The 23,491-nt window shown below is 38.4% G+C and overlaps 1 protein-coding gene across 2 annotated transcripts; it reads left to right on the forward strand.

Annotated features, from left to right (window-relative positions):
- Positions 1-5,427: 5,427 nt before the first annotated feature.
- On the forward strand, positions 5,428-19,026 carry LOC307122974 (GTPase IMAP family member 8). 2 transcript variants are annotated; one of them, XM_079811323.1, is made up of 3 exons: positions 5,428-5,510; positions 13,340-14,314; positions 17,805-19,026. In XM_079811323.1, the coding sequence occupies exons 1-3, from the start codon at positions 5,492-5,494 to the stop codon at positions 18,794-18,796; spliced, it is 1,986 nt and encodes a 661-aa protein (XP_079667449.1). In that variant the 5' UTR covers positions 5,428-5,491; the 3' UTR covers positions 18,797-19,026. The 2 variants fall into 2 exon arrangements, with proteins under 2 accessions (XP_079667449.1, XP_079667448.1); XM_079811322.1 differs by lacking the exon at positions 5,428-5,510 and adding an exon at positions 6,393-6,504.
- Positions 19,027-23,491: the final 4,465 nt, after the last annotated feature.

Here is a 23,491-nt window from a genome sequence, read left to right on the forward strand (position 1 = left end):
ACACATAAACAAGAGACACAGTCATGCAAACTTACACACCACCACAAATACATACTGTGTATTCATTAGAAGGCAACTCATAGACACACTTATTATGATTTTCTGTTCACACCAAAACAGAAGGTGGCAGTATGGAGTCATGTGACACCATCCACAACTATAGTTAGGGTTACCAACTTTGTCATTATAAAATAATTAACAAAAGGTGACATGCCGCAATATACAGTGTTTTGTTTTAAGTCATTTGTCATAATGTTAGCTAATCTTCTAATAAAATGAACACATAGCATAACATAATATGCCTTGGCAACATACGGTCGGTTTAATAAAAGTTTGTTAATTTACAGCAGGTACCTTTAAAGGGGTCATGAACTGGCTTTTAAAAAAAATATATACTGCTGTCTGAGGTCAACTTATGAAATTTGTGTGTTTTTTACATTCAAAAACATCATAATGAATAAGTAATAGGCTATTTTCTGCCCTGGTTTTGAGGCTCTCTCAAGGCATGCTCGGTTTCTATGGGTGTGCCCCACTGAAGACTTGGAAGTAAATGCCCATGGCTAGGATTGGATAAGATTTGCATATTTAATGAGCTTCAGCTTCCCTCAGTCCAAGTGGGAATTGTTTTGAAAGCGTGTGGGGAAACACTCACAGGACTCGCAAAATATCTTTATCAAACAAACACAATGATTAATCTCTCATCCACCTGCGATTGATTGGAATGTAATTTTTTTATTACTTATTGAATGTTATTTATAGTTTATTACTTGCCTGATCAGTGAATATAACCGCGAACCGTACACACACACACACGCACGCAAGAAAGGAATGTTAATTCACTGTTTAAGATGGCCCATCAGCAGGCCGGTGATACGTTTTGGTAGCCCGTCTGAAAAACACATAGCCCCGGGGACATTGGGCTTTTAAAAAAGTCAAGTCCGAGCCCTGGCCCATAACATTACAAGTCCGAGTATGATCACTAATGAATCAATAACATCTTCTCCAGCCTGTGACAGTGTGCTAAGGTATGTAATCAATAGATATTAAACAATCTGTAACAATGCAATATAAAAAAAAATGTTTTACTCACATAAGTGTGTGTTGCACCGTTCCTGTCGGATCCAATATAGAAGGCACAGCATTGTGTTTTAATCTCAATATGTCTGCAAATCCAGTCTCGACCTGTATCTTGTTTACAAATGATTCCACGGTGAAATGAAGCGAACAAACACGCAATGTCTTACACACGTGAGCTGGAACCGGCATGTTTATTGCTCAGTAGTGCGACCCGTTTAGCTCCACGAGTCGGTGGGTGGGCTTGAGGCGGTGCTTCTGCATTCTATGACGTCAGTGGTCGACATATTGTGAGATCTCTCGTTTTCTGGGCCTGTTGTCAATAAAAGCTTTTCTTTGACAAACAAGGAAGTTTTCAGCTCCGAAACTTACAGGATATTCTTATATCAAAATGAAATTGTATTTATCAAAGGCTCAAAGGAAAGTTGATTTCTCAATTCATCACCCCTTTAAGGGTGCATTGTGTGAATATCAGTGGCATCCAGTGGTGAGGTTGCTAATTGCAACCGTCCACCGCTCCCTTTCACATAGAGAAGCTACAGGGCCAACACAGGAAAAAGATGTTGTGGTCGGAGACAGCAGATCGTTTTTTTGTCCGTTTAGGGCTCCTGTAGAAACATGGCCGTGTAAAATGGCAACTTCACTGTAAGGGGAACTGCGGTGTGTGTAGATAGAAACGGCTCATTCTAAGGTCATAAAAACATAACGGCTCGTTATGTAAGGTCTTTATACACCACTGAAAACATAGTTACAAATATAAAATTACATTTATGTCAGTATATCCTCATAAATAATACACACTGACCCTTAAAACAACCCTTTAATTAAACCATTACCTTTACTATTTGTCTAAAACAAAACACTTGTGACTCCTGCACTGTAGGTTAGAAAAAAGTATCCCCTTCAAGAGCCAAACTAAAGCAAACACGGATCCCCATAATGGTGACTTAAAATGTCAACCCTTTCATTCTGTGAATCTGGTCATTATCATCAGGTGTTCATCACTAATGCCCAATCATCACTCAATTTATCACTTAATTATCTCATTAACTTTAACACTGATTTAGAGTTAATTTTAACTCTGGAGAGAGTTAATTTAACACTGGGGTTTTTGCTGTGTGGATATTTTTGGCTGCTCCCCAGCCAGCACAGTCATGTGGGGCCCATATGGGCGTCACCTGGGCTGTCTAACTGGGGCCCAGCCAGTTTTGTCCTCAGTTTCCATGTAGGCCCCACATGGGTTAGCCCAGATGAACTGAACACTGCTCAGTGTGCACACTACAGGCTGTTAAATGTAACTGAATCAGTGTTGGAGTTAATGAGATAATTAAGTGATTAATAGAGTAATGACTGAATATTACTGAAGACTCCTGATGATAACAAGCAGAATCACTGAAGGACAGAGAAACACAACAGACTTCTGACACAACTTCACAAAAGCATTATCAGCTTCCCATTTTACCTATTAGATTGACTTTCTGTCATCTTAGTTCTTATTGATAATTAACAGAGGTTTAGTTCTTATTGATAATTAACAGAGGTTTAGATATTGAAGTTGTATTGAAAATAAGAGTTGGTTTGATGTCACCATCGTGGTGATCAGTGTTTTCTTTAGTTGGCCCGTTTGACGACTTTTTAATGTTAGTGATTTTCTGGCTGCTGTGACTGGGTTTGCTATGGCAAGAAAAGCAAGAGAAAACACAATCAGATGCTGTCGGCTGCTTGATGATAAGAGTATAATCATTGTGAAGAAGCTTAATTCACTGATCTCATGAGTTTAGCAAGAGCTATAGGATACTATTAACTTGTTTTATTGTGATTCTAGAAAAAAGAAGCCAGTATGGTTTTAATCAGAAGAGCTGAAGAAGTTTTAAATCAGACTGAAAACTAAGCACTTTGAACTCCTGCAAGATTAACTCACACACAGACATCAAGAATCAGTCTATGAGTCTCAACCATGGTGACATGCTTCATGCCGCAATGCATTATGAGAGCCATGGATGAGTTTTGCATGATGCACCCAGAATGCATTGTGGCATGAATCATGAGATTCATAGACTGATTCTTGATGTCTGTTTGTGAGGAATTCTCGCAGGAGTTCAAAGTGCTAAATGTGTAATGTGTTAATAAACTGGAGAACAAACCTTATGTACATGCTTGAAAATCATTTACTTTATCTGATGAAAACACTGCTGGATCTCCTGCTGTAGAGACACAAAGCTACTATAATCAATGACTCTCAGGAGATCAGCAAATAAAGCCACTGTATGATGATAACAACTGTATCATCAACAACAAACCAACATCATACACTTTCTCTTGCTGTTTTCATTATAACAAACAAATACAACAACCAGAATTGTTTATTTTTTTATATGAAACAGTCAACTAAAGCAAATACTGATCACCATAATGGTAACTTTATTACTTTCAATACAACTTCAATATCTAAACCTCTGTTAATTATCTATAAGAACTTAGATGACAGAAAGTCAATCTAATAGGTAAAAAGGGAAGCTGATAATGCTTTTGTGAAGTTGTGTCTGAAGTCTGTTGTGTTTCTCTGTCCTTCAGTGAATCTGCTTGTTATCATCAGGAATCTTCAGTAATATTCAGTCATTACTCTATTAATCACTTAATTATCTCATTAACTCCAACACTGATTCAGTTACATTTAACAGCCTGTAGTGTGCACACTGAGCAGTGTTCAGTTCATCTGGGCTAGCCCATGTGGGGCCTCCATGGAAACTGAGGACAAAACTGGCTGGGCCCCAGTTAGACAGCCCAGGTGACGCCCATATGGGCCCCACATGACTGTGCTGGCTGGGTGACCAATTCAAGATGTTTTTGTCCTTTTGTGCAGCCTGAAAAAAGTCCTTACATGACAGGTCACAGTTCACAGATATTTGATTCTTCATTTTTGATCAGCTCTGTGCTGCATCAATTTCTTAAGTCTGACCATTTACATGGTCATCAGAGAGAAAATTCTCTCTTCCAAGGCATTTGAGCCTGGCACACTGAGGACAAATGAGACAATCCTGAACATGTTGATCAAGTTGTCTTTCCCCGCGTTTTGGAAAACTGCAACCCACTTCTCACTTTAGTGGACTTTGTGGTATCCTGTGTGGCTTTCTTTATTTCCTTCTTGCTAGCACAAACTCTTCATAGAGTTGGTCCGTACTCACCGTCTTTGTCATTTTGAGGGCAACCACCACCTGCTCCAGGTCAGTGGAGGAGGGCTCCTCGTGAAGGCTTATTAGTTTCAGTTTCATCATAACATTTTCGGATGAGAAATCAATATATGCAATGACAGTAATAGAACTCCAGAAAGTGCTGCCTTGATCTCTGTGCTGACACTTGTTTGTCCATCAGCAGCTTGGTCTGATATCCAAAAAAGCTGTCTTCTTTCCGCTGAAGCATCTTCACTTAGAATTTTCCCACCTCCTCGTAACTATCTGTGATGCAGAGCTTTGTTTCCTCCAGCTTTCTAACGAGTGTGTCAGAAACACACCCCACGCTGTGGAAAAAGCACAGATAAATCTGTTTGGATGAAATAATGTTTAGTTGAAAATGTTTTCGTTGTAGTCACCATTATGGTGATTAGTGTTTATTTTTCCCCTTTTATGCTTTTCTAATCTTGACAAAACACAGCGAAAAGGTCTGAGAAACAAGGTTCCACATTTGGTATTTGTTTTGTGATAACAGTGAAATTTGAACAGAAATGTATCAGTTTGTTACAGGAGAATGCGTCAAAAAAAAATTCCAATGGAATGTGGATGACACCCGGTGGATTTTTTTGGTACAGCACCTAAATCAAATCTCACAGGAACTTCAATTTGTCTGATACAACTTGGTTAGAGATATGACTTTGATTTTATAGTGATTGTAGAGTAAAAATTATTTTGTAAAATAAATATTTTATATAAAATAAAAACATATTTAGTACAGTACATTTGATTTACAGTAAATTTAAGCTTCCATAACCTTTTCATACTTAAATTTTTTTAAGTGCTTTCCCTTCAGCAATAATCTACTGAGTGTCTTCTTTAAATCAAGACTAAATTGATATATTCCTCTATATTATATAACTTTATATTCTAAAGCATTCTTGAATTACAACCATTTAAGTTTGGATTGTGCATTTTCATGTCTATTCTCAAAAAGGGGGGGTGACAGGTAAGTGGAAATCAATTCATAGCTCAATCCACCACAACGACTAGGAGTGAAATAATAGGACCTGCGTGTTTGTGGGCATGTCTTGCTTTATTTGAATAATGTGGGGAAATGTCTGATTTGATTAGCACAGTCACATGACCACACTGTTCATTTCCCTGCCTGCACTTTCAGTTTATTCCATTCAGCCAGAGAAAGAAGGTAGCAGAAGGTGTAGAATCCAGTTGACAAACTTCACAGAAAAATGTCTGCCGCTCACACAGGTACAATAAAATATTCATTAATTCATATGAAACTTGCAAACATAAAATAAGAGACATTTGTCACAGTTCTGTTCAGTTTGTGTTAGTTTTCATGGATATTCAGTTTGTTTTCATTAGTCACGTCTTCCTTTGTTTTATTTTCCAACCACTCATTTGTTATCATGGTCCTGCCAAGACTCATGAGTTTGATCTGTTCCGCTGTGTTTGACCTCGTTTGAGTTCCTATTTAAGTCGTCCCTTTTCAGTCACTTGTTGGCTGCGTCCGAAATCTGGAAAATGCTGCCTTCGTAGGTCACATTCCAAGATAGGAAGGCAACAAGGCACGTCCACATCTAATGTTAGCTTCCTGTCTCCTGAGAAACCTTCATCTGATGGATTTTTGAAGGCAGCATAGATGTATCCTTCACTGCCTTTGATAGCCCACAATCCTGTGCGTTCCATTGTGTGACGAGAAAAAAGATGGAGTTAAAAAAGTTGCGTTTGCTGGTCAGTTTGTTTGTTTTGTCTTTATTCTTTGTACATCTAATCACTAAAGTTGTATAGTATTTAGCAGCGTTAGACACAAGCAACTTACGTTATGATTTTGTTCCTTTAAACGTTTTTATGGATTTGGCTTGTTTACCCCACATTTGTGTATTTCTATTTGTTTTCAGGAGACACATATTGTATAGTCAGCCTTTAGTCACATGACCTTTAAAACTGAATTTACATTTTTACATTTCAAACCTATTAATTTGAGCACTTGACCATGGCACAAAGCACTGACACACTTAGACTATAACACCAAGTAAACATTGGTAGGTCACGGCCCAAAAACAAAAAGTAGTTCTGCAAGTTTTTTTGCTTTCAGGTGTCAAAATGCAGCCAATGTGTGACGCTGTCAGATTTTTTTAACAGTGTGAGGCAGTATAGACACACTTCCTGGGTCAGGTTCACACCGACAAAGAACAACAAAAACAAACTGTGAGAGATATAATGGCATCAGCATATAAAGGTCAGTCTAAATTAATGAACCTAATGTGATACAGCTAGTTTAATACCATACTGAGAAATTAATCATATACTGTGATTTTTGATGCTGGTGATTGACAGCAATAAATAGTAAATCAGAAAGTAAATAGTGAAGATGATCTGCATTTGTATTTAGCCATCCCACTGAGCAAAGTTATGTCCAAAAGACGTCTTTTCAATGTCTTTGCCCCTAGAGGCGTACGTTGAAAAGACGTCCACTGAGGAGCTAGAATGAAAGTTTTTATGACGTCTGTTTTTGACGTGTTCTGCACGTCCGATATAGACGTTCATGGAACCTCAAGGTTAAAAACTAGTTCAAATGTGCTCATTGTGGACATATTTCCCATTTGTAATTGCAAAGCAACTCACAGACAGTGTGTATGTCCAGAAATTATGACAATAAAAGAAACTTAGCTCACACCTATAGACACTTTAGACAACTTAGCATCTGTAATTCACACATCTTTGGATGGTGAGAGAATCGTGGGATTCAATCCAGGATCTTCTTGCTGTGAGGAGACAGTGTTTCCCACTGAGACACTGGTGCTGCCCTTAATCACAGACATAAGACACACTTTGACTATTTCTGTCAGACGTCTACAGAAGCTTTAATAACTTTGCTCAGTGGGATGTTACACCCTTAAATTTCTACTATTCAGTTGTATTAATTCATTTTATAGAATCTATTTGTATACAAGTACAGAGTATCACAATTAAAATACAGTATGATGTTATCAAAATGGTGAGGTTATAATTATAATTATATATAAATATGTAGGTTATGTCATTTGTCTTCTATGTCAAGTTTGAGTCACCATCCTTACACAAAAGGAATGTGACACAGCCTGTTGCTCAAAAAGTTATTGTACCGTCATTCACAGTGTTTGTATACATCAGTTCTGACCATGTTAACTAACCTGAATAGCTAAAAAAAAAAACATAAATATTAAATGTACTCAGAACTAACACTATATTGATAGTTCTGGTGTTTACAGTGATGTAGATGTTGGCTGCTCATCTACAGTATTTGCAACAGCTTGAAGAATAAAAAGTGCTAATTAACTTTCAACTGTGTCATGATCTCACAGATGTGGTGCTTTAGTGAAAAACCTGATGGGAAATGGGAAATGGAAGCATGCTCTCTCTCTGTCTCTCTCTCTCTCTCTCTCTCTTTCTCTCTCTCTCTCTCTCTCTCTCTCTCTCTCTCTCTCTCTCTCTCTCTCTCTCTCTCTCTCTCTCTCTCTCTCTCTCAAACAAACAAACAAACAAAAATAAAAGTTGTACCTTTCACTGGGGTGGGACGCTTAAGGGTATTTTTGTACCTCTAAGTCAGGGGTAGGCAAGTTCGGTCCTAGAGAGCTGATGTCCTGCAGAGTTTAGCTCCAACCCTACTAAGCCACTACAGTATAATGCTGCGTTCACACCAAACGCGAATTGAGCGTCAAAATCGCGTCTACCGTGTCTAGTTTCACGCGCGTACATTTTGAATGCATTCGCGCGTCAGCAGAGAATTGGACGCGCGTAGAAATCGAGCGCTGGAAGCGAAATTGACGCGCGTTCAAGGCACTCCAGGAGAAATATGTCATAAAACACCACTCTGCCTCTTTTCATTTTCATTAAACATATATATTAAGCATTAATAGCCACACAAATGTGGTCCAGGCAACTCCTACATTATCTTCACTGCATGTATGTTTAAATATCCTTAAAATATAAAGTTATGAAACTTCTCTTTGCCCTCAGTCAAAACGATTTGGCAGACAACAAATTATATATTCATGAGAGCAAAGCTCGCCCGTTAGATCCACACAAGACGAACCACTACAGGACATCAGAGCCAGCGGCAGACGCCAGAAGGACTGGCCGAGGAAAGGCTGCCTTCGCTGGGGTTATGAGCAGTGATTGCCCGTTGATAGCCTGGATCTCACAACTCCAAAAACACAAGATTATTTTTTTTAAATAGGCGCTCTCTTTATAAATAAACCACAGATTTGAGCTTTAAACAACTACATTCCCACCTGAAAACGTCTTAAAACTACATTTTGTGACACAATAGTACTGGTTTTAATTTATGCAAGGTTTCTCATACACGTCACTTTACCACGTGACAGCAGCGAGCAGGCTCCTGATTGGTTAACGCGGCGCGAATTGACGCCAAAGTTCAAATTTTTCAACTCGGGCGTCAGACGCGAATTCGCTTCAAACGCGTGAATGCACAAAAGCACCATTCGCGTGTAACGTGCGTATCGCGCAAGACGCTCAATTCGCGTCCAATTCGCGAATGAGGCGGATTCGCGTCCTTCGCGCCGCGCGTAACGCGCCTCCCGCGCCGCGGGACCTCCAGACGCGCGTCAAAGCGCCTTTCCATTGACTTAACATTGAAATCACTCGCGCCAGACGCTCAATTCGCGTTTGGTGTGAACGCAGCATAACACTCATGGCTCCCAGCATGCATTGCAGCATTAAGTATGTCAGCATTGTTGATATTCATATGCTGATTCTTGATGTCTGTGTGCGACTAACAAGTCCCCCTTAGAATGTGTGTTTATTTATTAACATTTATAATCAGTGATGAGTTTAGTCAAACACTTTTCTTCATGACATTTTTTGAATATTGCTTCTTTTGATTTGAACAGATTATGTGTTCTGTTAACACTATAAGAAAAACCACAGACTCACAATAAAAGCCAAGAGTCAAACTGGTCAACTAAAGGAAAAACATATTCAATTAATCATCAACATCTAAACCTCTGTTAATTCTCAATAAGAGCTTCTATAGATGTCTTTCAGGGTTGGAGCCAAACTCTGCAGGACAGCGACTCACTAGGACTGAACTTGTCTACCCCTGCTCTAAGTAGAGGAAAACAATGGTATAATGGCCAACCAATTGTGTACCTTTAAAGGTACAGTTATACGTTTTGTTTCCCAAGGAACAAAATTGTACCTCCACTGTACCTTTTTTTCTGAGAGTTTGTGATGTATATCAATCAGAAAGTATACTGTAAAACAAAATAAGTTTAGCTAACTTAAAAAAACAAATAAGACAACCTACTGCCAGTGCTTGAAGTGGAAAAATAAAGTGCCGGTACTCACCAGAGGGGGCGGGGCTTTGTTGGGGGCGTGGTTATGGGGGGATTGTTTAGTCAATAATTCAAGAAGGTCCATATTTTAAAGCTCTTTCTAACTTGTTTTCAGCCTTAGAACTAACATATAGTTCTTGTAATTGTTTAACTATATTAACTATATCATTTGTTACAATAAGGGTTTAATTACAAAGCAAGACCATTGACGGCACCTCTTTAGACCTACCATGCAGGCCAATGTTACCTTTATTCTTTATTTTTTCTGATCAAATAGCAACACAGTTAGAAACTATAGCTACAACATGCGGCTGTTGTCATCGATAGAAGTAGTGTCACTCTCGTCCTCGTCCTCGTCTCCACTTGTGACCTCGGCACAAGTGCTTTGTATTTTAACCGAGCAGCTATGGTTGCGCGTTTCACACACCCTCTCCGGACCACATTGAGTTGTTGACACTAGGCTTGTTTGAGATGAGCAAAATCTGCGCAGAACCGATCACCGGTGATCAGCGCGAGATGCATGCCGGTTAGAAAAGTGTCCGAGGGTCCACCTTGCTCTGATGTCATGCTGACGTATGTCAAAAAACTCTCGCGAGCGAAAGGCGGATGTGTCGGATTCTGCAGTCGAGCGCAGCTGCTCTCCACCGACTGCGCTGAGCAAAAGCATGATGGGAAACGACTTGCTGACGACACGGCTTAATGCTTATTGGTTTAAAGGTCCCATGGCATGGCATTTTTCTATTATTTTATAGTGTTTCCTGAGGTGTACTTATATTGTTAGTATGATTTTTACATCATAAAATGTCATAATTTAGAAATAAAAGGCATTTTTTCTATACTGCTGTTTGCCCTGTGGCTGACTGCCCTGCTTCAAGAGGCGTGTCTGCTGTGAGACTTCAGGAAAAACGCCCACTGTTGTGATTGGCTGACATCTTTGCATTTTAAATGAGCGGAGGGGGCGTGGTTTAACGAGGCACGAGCAGGCACGAGTCTGCCAGAGACAGATGGACCTGTGTTCACTTCACATCAGTTCTCTCAGCATGTCTCAGTTCAGGGTGAACTGTTGTAGTTACTAGAATATACTTCAGGTTATTAGTTTATTTCTAGTCAGAGGGGCTGTCACTCATGTCAGAAAGTTAGTAAATTATGGATCAGCGCTGACTCGAGACGCGAACCGTTTAGAACGATTCAGTCCGATTTGGTGAACTGGTTCGGTTCACTAAAAAGAACCGATTCAAAAGAATGATTCGTTCGCGAACAGGACATCACGGAGACGGAGCGATTGCTAACAAAGTTATTTATAGTAACTACTGAGTTGTGAGAGCGCTGTCTGTCAGCGCGAGTTTGTTGTGTTTGTATCTGAGAGTTCTGAATAAACACGAGTCCCAGTCACACCGAGTCCTCTTCATCATTATTCTACCAACTTTGTAACACATGCAATGTACCATTACAGCGAGATGAACGAGTTAGTAAGTTTGATTAAAGCATTATTTCTAGATATGTTCCAATCATATGAATAGCGTCAGTGATGCGCATTGAGTAACTTACACAGCGCAAACAAAGACACAACAGCAGTAATCGAATGTAATCCAGTTTATTGTGGGGAAAGCTGGCTAGCCTAGCCCAGATACCCTCACGCTTACCCCCCTTCTGCTTAATCTCACGCCGCGTTTGGTGCCTCCGCTGTGGGCCAGATGCAGTACTGGGGGTCGGGGATGTTGAAGGCCGAGCTTCGGCGTGTGTGAGGTTTATCTCTAAAGATGTTACTGCTGATGTTAAACAGAAAAGACTGTATGCACATTTTAGAACAGATAGACGCGACGAGGACGTACAAAACACTGACTCACAAGATAGAAAACATGAAAACACCGTTCTGTCGGGAGAGAGAGAAGCCGCAGCGTGTGCACGAATAATAAATAATTAGCTACACATCAGAAATCAATGATCACAGATCAGAAGGAACTGAAGAAAGACTTCTGTTTTCATTTGTACATCCAAACACTGAGAAACTGCCAGTTCACTCGTTCACAAGTAACGTTAATGATCTCTCGAGCGTTTGCATGGGCGTGCCAGATTCTCTGGGCGGAGGAAAGGGAGGAAACCGTTCCTGCTTGGACGTCAAACCAGGAGGCTTCAGGATTGGCTCGTCTGGCCTGTCATTTTCTCAAAGGCAGAGAGAGACAGCCAGAACTCGGGTTTACACCGATCAACATTTCTATCCACTTGGGGACAATATTCAGGCTAGGGGAACTCATATTAATGTTGAAATACCTCATAAAATGAAAATTTCATGCCATGGGACCTTTAAACAACCGTGATGAATGGTTCTTTTTAAAATGTTTGATTTTAAAACTCTGATATCATGTTTTTATGTTTGAATATTCCCAAACTCTCAGACAGTGCGATCTCTCTGTGGGTTATGTGATTGTTGTCATATATAAAAAAGTATATAAAAAGTTTTTGTATACTTTTTTATATATGTGACAACAATTTTTATTATGTTTTTATTAAAAACTAGTATGTAATTAAAGTAAAAATGATTGATAAACACGTCTTTCGAATGGAAATAAATAACAAAAACTTTGGGTGTCTTGTTCATCATATCTATTTTCATATAAAAGCAAAAGAACTTAAATTACATCCAGTTCATCAGCAACAAAGCGCACGAGTGTGAATCCCGCGATATCCGCCTCTGATATCGCAGGTGTCTGATCCACTACGAGAAGAGAGAACTGTCCGGCATCTCAAACAAGCCTACTGACAGCGGCAAAAGCGACTCATGCGCTTTTCACTTGTAAAACTCAAGGGTGTATGGGTAATGTAGTCTCTGCTCGCAAATGAGCGTACCGGTACGCTAAAAGCACTGTCTACTGCATTCAACTTTTTAAGTTAACTCAACTTATTCTCTACAGTAAAAATCTACTTAAATACTTCTTCATCTAATGAGTACCGGCTAATCTTTTTAACTTAAACCTTATAGACAAAAAAGAAAAGAAAAGTTGAGCCCATGGACTGTAAAAAAAAAGATGGATGGCGTGCCTTCACTTTCTTCCGTTGACGTAAGTGAAGCCATCAGTGTTCAAATATGGCGCTGACATCTTGAGTCTCAAGTCTGCTCAGTAGTGAGCCAAAGTGGAGCTGTGATATCAAGGTCCCACCTAGTCAACAACATTTTGTGAAATAAACAGTTATGGAAATTTAGAGATTAAAGGTAAAGCTCCAATCTCCTCCAGAAATTCCAGAGAAATGCCCGTTGGTGGCTCAGTGACTTCACTCAGAGAAGCTGTCAATCTCAGCTGTCAATCATGACATCACACCTCAGATTTTATAGCATCAAATTACTAACTAAAACCAAACTTATTTAGAGAACGAACACTTGAACTAACCTCAGTGTGATAAAAACTGCCTAAAATGACATAAAAATGACATGAAAACAAATATTTGAAGTGTAATTTGATTGTTTATTTATATTCGCATGGAGAGGGCTGGGTTTATGTGCTATACTGGGACCAACCACCTAGGGGCGATCAAAATGCTTTTTTTTTACTTTTCAGGGCTTGTGGGTGGCACACTTGCACAGCAGGTTGACGCTATAAATTTTGTACAATCACAAAAGTAACATCTCAGCACATGAGTGGATAAATGGGTCTGGTGTATTAGAAAAACATAGATGGGGTTAAAAAAGCAGGCATGTTTAATCATCTAGAGCTCCAGCTAATGGCATGATCTGTTTGGCAGGTGATCCACATGATCTGAGGATTGTGCTGCTTGGAGTCTCTGGAGCTGGAAAGAGTTCAACAGGAAATGCAATACTGGGTCGAGAGGTGTTTAAAGAGAGCAGAACCAGAGAGAGTGAGATACAGAGAGGAAGAGTAGAAGACAGAAACATCTCCATCATCGACACTCCAGGATTCTTCAACACTCAACTGACTGATGAAGAGATGAAGAATGAAATGATAAAGAGTCTGTTTCTCTCTGATCCTGGTCCTCATGTCTTCCTTCTCATCATTAACCTGGAGAACTTTGAGGAGGAGCAGAGGAACATTGTGGAGCAAATTCTGGAAAAATTTGGAGCTCAAGCTTTGAACTTCACCATGATTCTGTTTATTGGACGAGAAAAAATAGCAAATAGAAAATGGAAGCTTTTTATGGACAGTAGAAAGTTTCGGAACCTCGTCAGTCACTGCAGAGAAAAATATCATGTGGTCAACAGTAAAAAGGATATTATTCCAAGTCACATCACAAAGCTTCTAGAGAAGATGGATGAATTCATCAAACAGAATGATGGCCAACATTATGACATTGACATTTGCTTAAGAACTCCAATAAAGGGCAGACAAGATAAGATAAAACAAGAGAAAGAAACAAAAGTGCAAGAGACGAAACAAGAGCAGATAGAAATAGTGCAGGAGACGATTAACGTGCACAGTGTGACGGAAAAGAGCACAACACATGTAACTGAAAAAAAAATTGTGACAAAAATCGAGACAACTGAATTATATGAAGACAGACGCTATAGAGTTCAGCAAGAAAACAAGAATGATGAGGAGGAGGCAGTAAAACAATCAGTAAAATCACAGAGAAACTCTTTTGAAAATATGAGATTAACAAATACAGTCCAGAAACCAGAAAAATGCTGGAAAACCAGCGGAACAGGAGAATGGGACCAGAAGAAACAACATACGGTGACAGAACAGCATCCAACGGAGACAGGTTAGAGAACTTATATTTGAAGCACACACAGTAAATTCCCGGTGTTGAATTAACACCTCTCTGTGTTCATATGGGAACCACCAGCAGGGTGTTAAAGTAACACTGAAGCAGTGTTAGAGTTAATAAGATACTTAAGTGATTCATTGAGTGATGAATAATACATAATTAAAATGAAGATACAATTTATACAAAACGAAATTCACTTTAAAGAAAGCAATTCACTTTCTACAAAACAAAACAAAAAATCACTTTCCACAAAACAAAACTCCAGAATCATTTCTGACAAATTTTGATGTAAAATTAAAAAAATACCATTAGGCAATAATATTTAAACATCAATATGAAGAAAAATAAGTTTGAATGGTACTATATTTATCTGAGCAGACATTTGCGAATAAAAGCTTTATTGATGTGACACTAGGCTCTTTTACAATAAACACGTTATAATCTGTCCAAAACAAGCCAAATACATCTTGTCTAAACAGTCTTGCGTGTATGACATTTAAAGCTACACTGTGTAACTTTTTTTAGTTTATTCATAGCTAAAAACACTTAGTTCTTTCAAAAATATATGTGCTCATTAATGTATATTTACTTCTTTCAAGTAATAAAGTATTCTCGTAAGTTTATAATATGCAATTGAAAATACATACGGGTGAGGGTTTGAATGCGGGTCGCCATGTTGGCCCTCCATCTTGAAAGTACATTAGCCAAAGAGGGACATACCCGTAAATTCAAGCTTCGCCTTTGGCGTTTTAACACTCGATGGCTCCGTGTCGAATGTGGACTAGGTCGAACTGGAAGCCATATTAATCTTGGACTAAATCGGCCACCATAGGAGTTAAAACGAAATCGGAATTGAGAGGAAGAGAAACTAATATTCACTGGATGGTCATATACCTTTCCACCGCTAGATGGGGGAAAATATCACACAGTGTAGCTTTAATGTTGCAACAGGATTCATATTTAAACGGTCATTTAATATTCACAGATGCTAACAGAATAAACTGACCTTACAATCAGCGGCGGAGTCCTTTGCTTTTAGAAATGAATTACCATTCATGAGGAGAATAAATCCAGGATTATTGCTCAACTTCTCAAAACGATGTAGCTGAAGTTACAGCGCTTCACTAGATGTGTTTGTATGAGGTGATGTGTGGGCATCGACTCTGCACAGTAAAATCCCCAGAGTTAAATTAACACTGCTCAGAGAACATTTGGTCCCACTCTACAGAGTGTTAAAGTAACACTGAATCAGTGTTAAAGTTAATGAGATAATTAAGAGATTAATTAAGTGATAATTGACCATTAGTGGTGAACACCTGATGATAATGAGTAGAATCACTGAAGGAAAGAGAAAAAGAAAAACACAAGAACTACGACTGACTATAAAAAAGACATTAAATCTCTGAAGATCTCAGCAGAGGAGGATTAAACAACTCCACAAACAGCATTACCAGCTTCACACATCACTAACCAGACTGACTTTATTTCTGTCAGACGTCTCTTATTGAGAATTAACAAATGTTTTGTTTGATTTTGTTGTGAAAATTGTTAGTTTTTAATGTGACCATCATGGTGATCAGTGTTTTCTTTAGTTGGGCAGTTTGATGACTTTTTAACATTAGTGTTTCTCTGGCTGCTGTAACTGAGTTTGTTATGGCAAGAAAAGCAAGAGTAAACACAATCAGATGCTGTCGGCTGCTCGATGATGAGAATATGACCATTGTATAATGATTTAATTCATTGATTTTATGACTGAGTATGAGCAATATACTATTCACTTTTTTTAATTGTGATTTTAGAAAAGGTCCAACACTGTTTTAATCAGAAAAGCTGAATAAGTTTTGCAACCGATTGTACACTTATCGTTTCTAACTCCTGCGAGATGAACTCACACACAGACATCAAGAATCTGCCTATGAATCTCAACAATGGTGACATGCTTCATGCCACAATGCATTCTGGGAGCCATAGATGAGTTTTGCGTGATGCACCCAGAATGCATTGTGGCATGAAGCATGTCACCATTGTTGAGATTCATAGGCAGATTCTTGATCTCTGTGTGTGAGTAAAACTCGCAGGAGTTAGAAGTGCTTATTGTGTGATGTGTTATTAAACCGCAGTACAAATCTTACGTACATTTTTTTTGATAATTGTTTAGTTTCTCTGATGATAACATTGCTGGATCTTCTGCCCTAGAATCACACTGCTCCTATAATCAATGACTTTCAGGGGATCAGCAAATAAGGCACTATATGATGATAACAACTGTATCACAAACAACAGGCGTCAAGATTTTCTTGCCATTTTCACCGTAACGAACAGTTACAGCAGCCAGAGAAAAACTTATGTTAGCAACTCAAGGGTCAAGAGCCCAATTAAAGCAAACACTAATCACAATAATGGTAACTTCAAACAACTTTAATTTTCAATAAAACATCAACATCTAAACCTCAATAAGAGCTTCTGTAGTCATCTGATAGAAATAAAGTCTGTCTGGTTAGTAATGTGTGAAGCTGGTAATGCTGTTTGTGGAGTTGTTTAATCCTCCTCTGCTGAGATCTTCAGAGATTGAATGTCTTTTTTATAGTCAGTCGTAGTTCTTGTGTTTTTCTTTTTCTCTTTCCTTCAGTGATTCTACTCATTATCATCAGGTGTTCACCACTAATGGTCAATTATCACTTAATTAATCTCTTAATTATCTCATTAACTTTAACACTGATTCAGTGTTACTTCAACACTCTGTAGAGTGGGACCAAATGTTCTCTGAGCAGTGTTAATTTAACTCTGGGGATTTTACTGTGTGGATCGTCAGTATTTGAATCTCGATAGAACACACAATCCGTGGGCGTGGTCGCATTAGCGGATAATGAAGTGGCTCGCGGGTGACTGACATCTATTGCTTTTAAAGCAGATTACATAAACACAGAATATTTGTTTTCGATTTGGTTTACAGTGTTTAAAACCTGACATTTCAGCGTTTCTTTAGACATATGTCTCATGTTTGTGAGACAAGTATTAAATAAGCTTGAGTTCCTTTTTCTGAAGACTATCTGAATGAACGTTTTTGACAGAGAGGCTGCAGATCGCGCATCATGTTTGTTTTCTTTATTTTGCAAAAAGCAAAACATTTTGTTGTTATTGTGACTGTACACCAAAAAAAAAAAAAAAGAAACTTAACAGATTATAATGATGTTTGCCTGAATGATAAAAAACAACAAGAGTTATTTGAGTCTCTTTGGCACAAAAGAGAGCCGATTGCGCCGGCGCGACCGCCGACTCGAGGGGGTTAACACCCTGCTTTTAGTTCCCATATGAACACACCGGGGAATTTACTGTGTACATTTCCCAAATATCATGACACATTTCTTGAAAATAAAACTCTGCGAGAGTCCATACAGAACAGACACATGACAATCATGACACATTTTAGAAATCTAATTTTTTTATCTAATTTTTTTCTGCTCTAAAACTGTCGGGGCCTCAGTTTCAGAGTCCATACAGTACAGACACATTAAACCCGGTGAGAGCACAGATCTCAGGATCGTGATGGTGGGTAAAACTGGAGCTGGAAAGAGCGCAACAGGAAACACCATCCTGGGAAGAAAGGAGTTTAAAGAAGATTCTTCTTCTGAATCTGTGACTGGAAAATGCCAGAAACATCAGCAGACGGTGGAAGGACGAAACATCTCAGTGATCGACACGCCAGGACAGTTTGATACAAAAATCAGTGAAGAACAACTGAAGGATGAGATTGAGAAGTGTGTCCACATGTCTGTTCCTGGTCCTCATGCATTTCTTCTGGTCATGAGACTGGACGTGAGATTCACAGAGGAGGAGAAACACACTGTGAAATGGATCCAGAAGAACTTTGGAGAAGATGCTGCTCGTTACACCATCGTTCTTTTCACTAGAGGAGATCGGTTAAAAACACCTATAGAGGAGTTCTTGACCAAAAGCAAGTGGATTAATGAGCTAGTTAGAAAGTGTAATGGTGGTTATCATGTGTTCAATAACACAGATGAAGAAAATCGATCACAGGTCACTGAACTGCTGGAGAAGATCGACCGAATGGTGATGGAGAATGGAGGAGAGCATTACACAAATGAGATGTACAAGGAAGCTCAGAGGAAAATAGAGGAAGAAGATGAAAAGATAAGGAAGGAAGAAAGAAGAGTAAGGCTGGCCGTAGTGGGAACAGGTGTGGCAGTGTGTGCAGGAGCAGCAGTTGTTGGAGGAGCAGTAAGTCCAGCTTTAATCTCTGCAGCAGCAGCTGCAGGAGGAGCGGCACTGGCCTCTGTTGCTAAAGGAGTGACTCAAAAAACTTTAATTGCTGCTGGAAATGCAGCACTCGCCTCTGTCAATAAAGGAGAGCCACTACCTTCAGTTTTAATTGCTGCTGGAAATGCAGCTCTGGCCTCTGCCGTTAATGGAGTGATACTGCCTGAAGCTTCAACTGGAGGGAGCAGCAAGAAATAAGTTAAAGTTAAAGCACTGAAAAATCCAATAGTTGTTTTAACTAGTGTTAAACTTAACTAGTGTAGTTTTAACTTAATGTCTTAACTTAATTGTAAAAATCTAATACGCTGTATTCACATGCTATGCCTTGTTTAGCCAGAAAACCCAAGTTAAGATTAATTGATTGGCTTGAGTGTCATTTTGTCAAGCAAAAAAAAATAAAATAAATAAAAACCTCCCTCCACTTCTGCAGTTATTTTTCTCATTTATGTTATTTTAATTATCTTTCTAATGATGCAGCAACAAATCAGTTATTTTGTTTCAAAGGAAGGGACATAATAATTAGGTTACCGGTACTTATAAAAACCACCCAGCCAGCACAGTCATGTGGGGCCCATATGGGCGTCACCTGGGCTGTCTAACTGGGGCCCAGCCAGTTTTGTCCTCAGTTTCCATGTAGGCCCCACATGGGCTAGCCCAGATGAACTGAACACTGCTCAGTGTGCACACTACAGGCTGTTAAATGTAACTGAATCAGTGTTGGAGTTAATGAGATAATTAAGTGATTAATAGAGTAATGACTGAATATTACTGAAGACTCCTGATGATAACAAGCAGAATCACTGAAGGACAGAGAAACACAACAGACTTCAGACACAACTTCACAAAAGCATTATCAGCTTCCCTTTTTACCTATTAGATTGACTTTCTGTTATCTTAGTTTTTATTGATAATTCCCACTGAGCAAAGGTGTACGTTGAAAAGACGTCCACTGAAGAACCAGAATGAAAGTTTTTATGACGTCTGTTTTTGACGTGTTCTGCACGTCTGATATAGACGTTCATGGAACCTCAAGGTTAAAAAACTAGTTCAAATTGTGGACATATTTTCCATTTGTAATTGCAAAGCAACTCACAGAGAGTGTGTGTTTGTCCAGAAATCATGAAAATAAAAGAAACTTAGCTCACACCTTTAGACACTTTAGAAAACATATCATCTGTAATTCACACATCTTTGGATGGTGAGAGAATCGTGGGATTCAATCCAGGATCTTCTTGCTGTGAGGAGACAGTGTTTCCCACTGAGACACTGGTGCTGCCCTTAATCACAGACATAAGACACACTTTGACTATTTCTGTCAGACGTCTACAGAAGCTCTTACTGAGAATTAACAGAGCTTTAGATGTTGATATTTATGGTTAATTTGAAGTCACCATTGTGGTGGGAAGCGTTTGTTTTAGTTGGGCTCTTGGTCCCTGTACTCGAGTTAGCTTTTCTTTGGCTGCTGTAACTGTGTGTGTGAAACACAGTAATTATGGCTGAGAAAGCAAAGATAAAGTGACTTCAGCTGTTGTCAGCTCCTTGTTGATGACAAAATCATCAGAAGTCTAGAATCTGATGTTATGCTTTTGAGTTTTACGTTCTTGTTTGGCAAATAATAATTGGTTTATATACTATAACCTTGTGAATCCACTGTATTGACACCAATAGCAAGAAAATAATCACTTATCCTAAAAGATGATAAAAAAGCATGTGCACATTGTTTTGAGAAAATATTTCACAGTCACACGCAGACATCAAGATTTTGCATATGATTCACAACAACGGTGACAATCATAACAAAAAAAACTTCATGCTGCAATGCATGATGGGTAGCTTCAAAGTACAAAACTCATGCTTGATTGTCACCGTTGTTGTGAATCATATGCAAAATCTTGATGTCCGTGTGTGACTATGTGAAATATTTTCTCAAAACAATGTGCACATGCTGTTTTATCATCTTTCAGGATGAGTGATTATTTTATTGCTATTGGTGTCAATACAGTAGATTCACAAGGTTATAGTATATAAACAAATGATTACTTGCCAAACAAGAACCTAAAACTCAAAAGCACAACATCAGATTCTAGACTTCTGATGATTTAGTCATCAACAAGGAGCTGACAACACCTGAAGTCACTTTATCTTTGCTTTCTCAGCCATAAGTATTGTGTTTCACACACACAGTTACAGCAGCCAAAGAAAATCTAACTCAAATACAGGGACCAAGAGCCCAACTAAAGCAAACGCTTCCCACCACAATGGTGACTTCAAATTAACCATAAACATCAACATCTAAAGCTCTGTTAATTCTCAGTAAGAGCTTCTGTAGACGTCTGACAGAAATAGTCAAAGTGTGTCTTATGTCTGTGATTAAGGGCAGCTCCAGTGTCTCAGTGGGAAACACTGTCTCCTCACAGCAAGAAGATCCTGGATTGAATCCCACGATTCTCTCACGATCCAAAGATGTGTGAATTACAGATGATAAATTGTCTAAAGTGTCCAAAGGTGTGAGCTAAGTTTCTTTTATTTTCATGATTTCTGGACAAACTCACACTGTCTGTGAGTTGCTTTGCAATTACAAATGGGAAATATGTCCACAATGAGCACATTTGAACTAGTTTTTAACCTTGAGGTTCCATGAACGTCTATATCGGACGTGCAGAACACGTCAAAAACAGACGTCATAAAAACTTTCATTCTGGCTCCTCAGTGGACGTCTTTTCAACGTACACCTTTGCTCAGTGGGAATTATCAATAAGAACTAAGATAACAGAAAGTCAATCTAATAGGTAAAAAGGGAAGCTGATAATGCTTTTGTGAAGTTGTGTCTGAAGTCTGTTGTGTTTCTCTGTCCTTCAGTGATTCTGCTTGTTATCATCAGGAGTCTTCAGTAATATTCAGTCATTACTCTATTAATCACTTAATTATCTCATTAACTCCAACACTGATTCAGTTACATTTAACAGCCTGTAGTGTGCACACTGAGCAGTGTTCAGTTCATCTGGGCTAGCCCATGTGGGGCCTACATGGAAACTGAGGACAAAACTGGCTGGGCCCCAGTTAGACAGCCCAGGTGACGCCCATATGGGCCCCACATGACTGTGCTGGCTGGGCATTAACCCTTAAGTTTGTAAACTTGGTACTGGGGTCAGAATTGTGTTAATATTATCGTCCTTTAATATTTAGAGTTCCTGGGAAAACATCAAAAGTCATAAGTGGTATCATTACAACGCTTAGGCCCTCTACTTTTTACACAAAACCACAATATTTTTAACTAATTATTGCAGTATATGAATGTTTAAATTCTTGTTTTCACAATGATTATACAGATAAAAAATATACATAGGTTAGAGTGGGGGAAAACTTAAGGACTGTGTAACTTTTTCTGTGAAACAAGTTAAATTGTGCCTAGAATAGTTATCCTAGTTTTCAGTGACAATATATACCAAGAATGAAAAATGTCCAGAGTTTTCATTTTATTAGATTTTTAACAATGCCACCACTCTGACAAAGCAATTTGCTTTCTTTGTTTACAGCAGAATCAGAGTACATGTTTAGCTTTAAATTAAAAAGACAAGACAAAATAACAGTAGATAAATATAAATATTTATTAATGAACCATTTTGAAAATCTACATTTTTGAAAAATATTGTTAGCTGATGTTAACTGGCTGGCTAACTAGCTAGCTGATGCTACTTGGAGGTAATATTTAAATATAAAGTCCACATATTTTTATTCAAACCACCTAGTTAGATTACATTTGATGGAAAAACAAAGAATGTGATGTTCAGAAAATGGTAACTACAGTCCTTACACAACAATATCCGTCTGCAATACTGGAGGCTGCACTTTCAGGACCGCATTTTTAGGAGCGCATTTCTAGGACCCTATTTTTTTGTGATAGTGCCACCTACCGAATCAGAGAACAGCAGTCTCAGGAACACATTTCCAGGACCCTAGTTTTGGAGATCTGAAACAAGTGCCACCAAGGCAGTATTTTAACCCCTTTTTTTTCCTTTTTTTTTATTATTTTTTTTTTTTTAGTTTTTTAAAGGTTTATTACACCCAAATACTGCTTTCTTTATTGCAGTTAAATCTGGTTTCATGTTGAGTAATTATTGGGTCCAAGTTGCACAATTTAATAACCCATCAAGTAAAATAAACAAGGAATGGTTTAGCCTTTTCAGTCAATCACATTTTCAAGTACAGAGGGAATACACAAGGAGGACTCTGGGGTAGATTTAAGGTTGTGTATATTTTATAAAATAATATATTGCAACAGTTGAATTTGAACACACACAAAAACAAATGTCTTCATGACGTGAACCACATAGGAAGAACTTCATGGACAACGTCTTCACTGACTCCTAAGAGAGAGAAAGATAGAGAAGTTAATGAAATAAGGAACATTGAGTTGAACTTGTTCAACTCTCTAATTTTTAATTTCAAATTTTAAAGATCTTAGTCACCACAGAGCACACACATTATATACAATACAAAATTATATCAACCTTCATACCAAATAATGTTAATATTACTGTTAGTGCATACTGTTCATACAAGTACAAGTACTGTAGATTTCATACAATTACTTTTTTGCTATCATATATTGAATTTTGTGGGCGTTTGTATTCATTTTGGTGTCATTTTTGACTTAATCTCCCATTAATTTGTGACTGCACAACAGTAATAAAGTAAACAGTGTCTATTCACACTTGTTGGGTAGTGCTATTCACACTAGCTCCGCCTAACATCTACAGCTATTTGCACTTGGTGTAAATATCATCTATCACTAAGAAAATTGTATTTTCACTTAGTGCAAATGTCTGCTGCCTAAAGCAAATCAAATTAGTTAGTTATTGATTGAATTTGAAGCAGGAAGTTGTACGTTAT

The sequence above is a fragment of the Gobio gobio genome, assembly GCF_949357685.1.
Source record: "Gobio gobio genome assembly, chromosome: 3".
Lineage (NCBI taxonomy): Eukaryota > Metazoa > Chordata > Actinopteri > Cypriniformes > Gobionidae > Gobio > Gobio gobio.